At 42.7% G+C, this 6,000-nt stretch overlaps 1 protein-coding gene across 3 annotated transcripts in view; it reads right to left on the bottom strand.

Moving 5' to 3' along the window:
* Positions 1-1,515: 1,515 nt before the first annotated feature.
* Positions 1,516-6,000, bottom strand: part of LOC137571709 (deoxyribodipyrimidine photo-lyase-like) — a 30,611-nt gene continuing 26,126 nt past the window's right edge. For all 3 annotated transcript variants that reach the window (XM_068281258.1, XM_068281259.1, XM_068281257.1), the window contains exons 9-10: positions 4,920-5,079; positions 1,516-1,983 (exon numbers count right to left, since the gene is read on the bottom strand). In XM_068281258.1, the coding sequence (XP_068137359.1) occupies positions 1,832-1,983; positions 4,920-5,079 (312 nt within the window). In that variant the 3' untranslated portion in view covers positions 1,516-1,831. The remainder of the gene's footprint in view (positions 1,984-4,919; positions 5,080-6,000) is intronic.

The following is a 6,000-nucleotide window of genomic DNA, read 5'->3' as shown; positions in this document are numbered from 1 at the left end:
AAATCCGCAGCAGCAATCCGCAAAACGCCATAGAAAAATTTAAAAAAGCGTTTAAAAATCTGCTAGCATTTTGCGGATCTGCTAGCGGGTTTTGGTGTGCACCAGCCCTAAATGTTGCTGATGGACAGAGACTTGTCTGCACCACATCGCAGAAAGACCAGAACAGCTGGTATGGAGATTTCCATAATATTTTTATTAACGTACCAGGAGGAGAAAACCCTTCTAGTTTCCTGTAGTTACTGTTTTCTTATTATCACAAAGGACAACTGAAGTGAGAAAAACATGGATGCTGTCATATTTATTAATTTTAAAAAAAAAATATCAGTTACCTGGCAGCCCTGCTGATCTATTTGGCTGCAGTAGTGTCTGAATCAAAGCAGAAACTAACATGCAGCTAATCTTCTCAGATCTTACAATAATGTTAAAAACACCGAATCTGCTGCATGCTTGTTCAGGGTCTATGGCTATAAAGGTTAGAGACAGAGGATCAGCAGAACAGTCAGGCAACTAGTATTGCTTAGAAGGAAAAATATAGCAGCCTCCATATCCCTCTCACTTCAGTTGTCCTATAAAAGGGTTACTAGCACAAAATTGAAAATTAAAAAACATGTGTACACAAACAAAATGTACATTTCTCCCAGAGTAATATGCACTATAAATTATGTTTCTTCTATGTTGCTGTCACCTACAGCTGATCGTAAAAAACCAACAGGTTTTGGATTCGTTAATTTCCTCATGGGAGATTCTTCCTTTGTTCTTAAAAAAAAAAAAAAACCCTATGGAGAGAATTATACAAAAGGTGCTGACCAGCCCCTCCCTACTCACTTTCGCACTATTTTGGCAGCTGGACTGAGCAACTGCCATCCAGTGCTTTTGACAATAAGGAAAAGCCTAAACATCCCCCATGAGGAGTTGGACTAGAAGTAAAAAAAAAAAGAAAAAAAAAAAAAGGAGTTGAATGGATCTGTTGTATTAAGCTTTTAACGACCAGTGCACATTTTAGTACTGTATCATCATTACCTAAAGTGTACCAGAGCTTTAAATAAAGCAAGATTTGATACTTACCCAGGGCTTCCTCCAGCCCCATAAGCACAGGTGAGTCCCTCGCAGTCCTCCCTCGATCTGACGTTCAGCCTCGGTAACAGGCTCAGTCGCATCAGTCGTGGTCTTAAGCACATGCAGACCTCCCGGGCATGCGCAGAAGGCCACGACTGACGCGACTGAGCCCGTTACCGGGTCTGATTGCAGCTGAATGGCAGAAAGCGGGAGGATGGCAAGGGACTTGCATGTGCTTATGGGGCGGGAGGAAGCCCCGGGTAAGTATTGAATCTTACTTTACTCACAGAACTGGTTTACTTTAAAGAGTAAACTGTCAGCTAAGATATATGTGTATAATATAAAAAAAAAAAAAAAAAAAAAAAAAAAAGGACACCTGTTTAAAAAAGAAAAAAAAGCATTTTTTTTTTTTTACAAATTGTAAATATAGAAAAGAGAACATAGTTAACATACTTTGTAACATTTAAACAGTATTTTTAACAAAATAAAAGTACCAGAGTAAAAAACAAAACAGTATTTTACATTCCCACCAATGTGTTTTGAAGCTGTGTAACATTTCTATGTTCAGCAGAAAAGAGAAAATGTGTATTCTTTATGAGTAAAGATCAGAGTTCTGCATAAGGCAAACCTCCCAGGTATGAAAATACAGGAAATGATCTAGGACATTTACTGCAGAGTATGTAAAACAAGGCAATAAGCTCCCTGAATGTCACCATCAATGTCTCCTGAGTGTCACTGTGTATGTCTTGCACATCTACCATTCCAGGCACCAACACTAACTGAATTTCTTTGGATTATAGCGTCGCTCAAATTGTTCAACGTCAAATTTCCTTTTACACCCCTGATAATTCATGAATCTGATTTTACCAAAAACGGCTCTCTCTGCCCAGCCCTGATCGTGGATCCCACAAATAGACCACATGCAACCTGCAAAGATAAAATGACCATAATTATAACTTTGGAAAACAATGTAGCTCAACAAATACCATCCTACCATGGCTGTTGCTGAAAACCCTAAGTGCCCGTTTCCACTAGGAGCGGTGCGGCTACATAGCTGCATCGCACCGCGGGTGTGCTGAAACACATGCACGCCAGTGGAAGAGTTTCCTCTGCGTGCATGTTGTGCAGTGCGGAGCGATCTGAAAATCTGCAGCATGCTGCAGATTTTCGCACGGCCGCAGCTGCGTTCCATCTCCTCCATGGACTTCCGCATCGGGAGATGCGGCAGTGATGCGGCCGGTGGCGGAAGTGATGCGATGCGGCTACGTAGCCGCATTCGCATCACTTACTAGTGGAAACGGGCCATAAAAGGTCTACCTCAACAATTCATTAATTATTATTGTCATTGTATAATTCTACTGCAACGCTCATACTTCAGTCAATGTTCTGGGACTAGTAGGGTTGAGGTAAGCTAGCATGAAAGTACATAGGGAAATTTTGCTAATGTGATTGGATGGTCAGCACCTTCTCAAACGTCTACGTCTCAGATAGGTTGTACTATAATACACCTACACTATTTGGCCAATTAGGGCGCACGGTGGCATAGTGGTTACCGCTCTCGCCTTGCAGTGCAGGGTCCCCGGTTCGTTTCCTCCGGGCACTCAGTTTTCCGCCCACATCCCAAAAACATACAGATAAGTTAATTGGCTCCCCCCTAAAATTGACCCCAGACTACAATACATACAGTGGCTTGCAAAAGTATTCGGCCCCCTTGAAGTTTTCCACATTTTGTCACATTACTGCCACAAACATGAATCTATTTTATTGGAATTCCACGTGAAAGACCAATACAAAGTGGTGTACACGTGAGAAGTGGAACGGAAATCATATATGATTCCAAACATTTTTTTTTAAATAAATAACTGCAAAGTGGGGTGTGCATAATTATTCAGCCTCCTTTGGTCTGAGTGCAGTCAGTTGCCCATAGACATTGCCTGATGAGTGCTAATGACTAAATAGAGTGCATCTGTGTGTAATCTAATGTCAGTACAAATACAGCTGCTCTATGACGGCCTCAGAGGTTGTCTAAGAGAATATTGGGAGCAACACCACCATGAAGTCCAAAGAACACACCAGACAGGTCAGGGATAAAGTTATTGAGAAATTTAAAGCAGGCTTAGGCTACAAAAAGATTTCCAAAGCCTTGAACATCCCACGGAGCACTGTTCAAGCAATCATTCAGAAATGGAAGGAGTATGGCACAACTGTAAACCTACCAAGACAAGGCCATCCATCTAAACTCACAGGCCAAACAAGGAGAGCGCTGATCAGAAATGCAGTCAAGAGGCCCATGGTAACTCTGGAAGAGATGCAGAGATCTACAGCTCAGGTGGAGGAATCTGTCCATAGGACAACTATTAGTCGTGCACTGCACAAAGTTGGCCTTTATGGAAAAGTGGCAAGAAGAAAGGCATTGTTAACAGAAAAGCATAAGACGTCCCGTTTGCAGATTGCCACAAGCCATGTGGGGGACACAGCAAACATGTGGAAGAAGGTGCTCTGGTCAGATGAGACCAAAATGGAACTTTTTGGCCAAAATGCTATGTGTGGCGGAAAACTAACACTGCACATCACTCAGAACACACCATCCTCACTGTCAAATATAGTGGTGGCAGCATCATGCTCTTGGGGTGCTTCTCTTCAGCAGGGACAGGGAAGCTGGTCAGAGTTGATGGGAAGATGGATGGAGGGCAATCTTGAAGAAAACCTTTTGGAGTCTGCAAAAGACTTGAGACTGGGGCGGAGGTTCACCTTCCAGCAGGACAACAATCCTAAACATAAAGCTAGGGCAACAATGGAATGGTTTAAAACAAAAACATATCCATGTGTTAGAATGGCCCAGTCAAAGTCCAGATCTAAATCCAATCGAGAATCTGTGGCAAGATCTGAAAACTGCTGTTCACAAACACTGTCCATCTAATCTGACTGAGCTGGAGCTGTTTTGCAAAGAAAAATGGGCAAGGATTTCAGTCTCTAGATGTGCAAAGCTGGTAGAGACATACCCTAAAAGACTGGCAGCTGTAATTGCAGCACAAGGTGGTTTTACAAAGTATTGACTCGGGGCTGAATAATTACGCACACCCCACTTTGCAGTTATTTTTTTTTTAAATGTTTGAAATCATGTATGATTTTCATTCCACTTCTCACGTGTACACCACTTTGTGTTGGTCTTTCATGTGGAACTCCAATAAAATTGATGCATGTTTGTGGCAGCAATATGACAAAATGTGGAAAACTTCAAGGGGGCCAAATACTTTTGCAAGCCACTGTAGACATAGGACTCTGGTAGGGATTAGATTGTGAGCTCCTTTGAGGGACAGTTAGTGACTAGGCTATATACTATGTACAGTGCTGCGGAAGAGGTCAGTGCTATATAAATACTAAATAATAAAGAATGTTTCATATTGTAGACCTTGCTGTGATTGGAGAACTGTTCCCTATGGACTTTCATGCTGGCTCACCTCAACCATACTAGCTCCAATATTCTATACAACCAAGGGCCAGTTTGGAAGGGAAGTCAATCCACTTACCAGAATATTTTGGGGTTATAAAAGGACATTGATTGATGTGCAGGAAACCAATACAGTCACAGGAAGAACATAGAAACTCCATGCAGATAATGAGGAACCAGGGACTCTAGCACTGCAAAACCACTTATGCTCCCCCTACTGTGTTACTTTAGTATCACTCCACCTTTCTATGCACATTATCACACTGACAAATGCAGCCTTCACCAAAGAACAGAACACACCGCTTGGCAGATAATTGAGATGAAATGTTTTTATGGTAAAAAGCTATCCGTAATTATCAAGAACATTTGTTATTGCAACTGTATAAAGGACCTTCAGTCCATGTGTGCTCACCTACATATCCGTTGGGATCGCGCCCATCCAGCTCAAACCGGTCATTGAGATAAATGGCAAATCTAAGGGCTTCTTCAGGAGAAGTAGTCCACTCTAGAATTTTCTTCGCCCAGTACATACGCAGGAAGCCATGCATCTTTCCTTCATGAACCATTTGCAACTGAAATAGGAAAAATTAGTAAATGCAACTGAACTAAAATTAAGGGTAAAAGCAGTCACAAAGTCACTGATAAGACTCTCATAGCTCTGAACGCTGCAGGCCATGCTATGTGAGCACTGGCTGCTGTGAGCAAGGCCACAACCTCAAATTCTATTGCCGCACAAGTCACCCTAAAACAAGGACAGAATAGAGGTCAAGAGATTCAGTCCTCACACTACCATTTTAAATACGTTAATATTTTTCCTAGATAAGGTAAACATAAGCAATGGACAGGATTGATGATCATCTTTCTGAGCTCAGTTCAGGAGATCACAAGACAAATAGTACCCTTTAAAATCTTGTAGATCAGGGGTGCCCAATGCGTTGATCGTGATGGACTCTTGGGTAGATCGCGGCCGGGTGTTTTAAAGTAGTGCACCGGACACTACCGCTGTACTATCTAATTGTGCTGCTCTGCTGCGCTATGCAGAGCAGCACGTGGCCAGTCAGAGGAGGAAAAGAAGGGGGAAGAACAGCCAGTGAGAGTCAGCGTCTGTGGCCCCACCCCTCCAGGACGCACAGAGGAATCAGCGGGGAAGAAGAGTGAATGCAGGAGACAGCGTTGTGTTGCACGGAGCTCCAGGAGGGGATCAAGGGAGACTAGGCAAGCTGTTAAAAGAAGCTGAGAGCTTCCCGCAAAAAAGGGTGAGCGAGTCCACAGGCAGACATCCCACCTGGCTGACACAGGTCTGCAGCTGCTGGCTGATCACACTGTAATTAGTCTAACACCAACCAGCAGCACGCTGAGATGGCAGCACAAATGTGGTGTTTGTAAGACTGCTTTGATGTCTCACTCACAAGTTCATTATTCAGAGTCCTAAATTAGAGTTTGCATTGTTGACTGGGTAAATGAGTAGTTAATGGATCCTCTTTGATAAAGAT

Source organism: Hyperolius riggenbachi, chromosome 4 (assembly GCF_040937935.1).
Source record: "Hyperolius riggenbachi isolate aHypRig1 chromosome 4, aHypRig1.pri, whole genome shotgun sequence".
In the NCBI taxonomy this organism is placed as follows: domain Eukaryota; kingdom Metazoa; phylum Chordata; class Amphibia; order Anura; family Hyperoliidae; genus Hyperolius; species Hyperolius riggenbachi.
The sequence above is the reverse complement of the archived record's forward strand: the minus strand, read 5'-3'. Positions and strand labels throughout refer to the sequence as shown.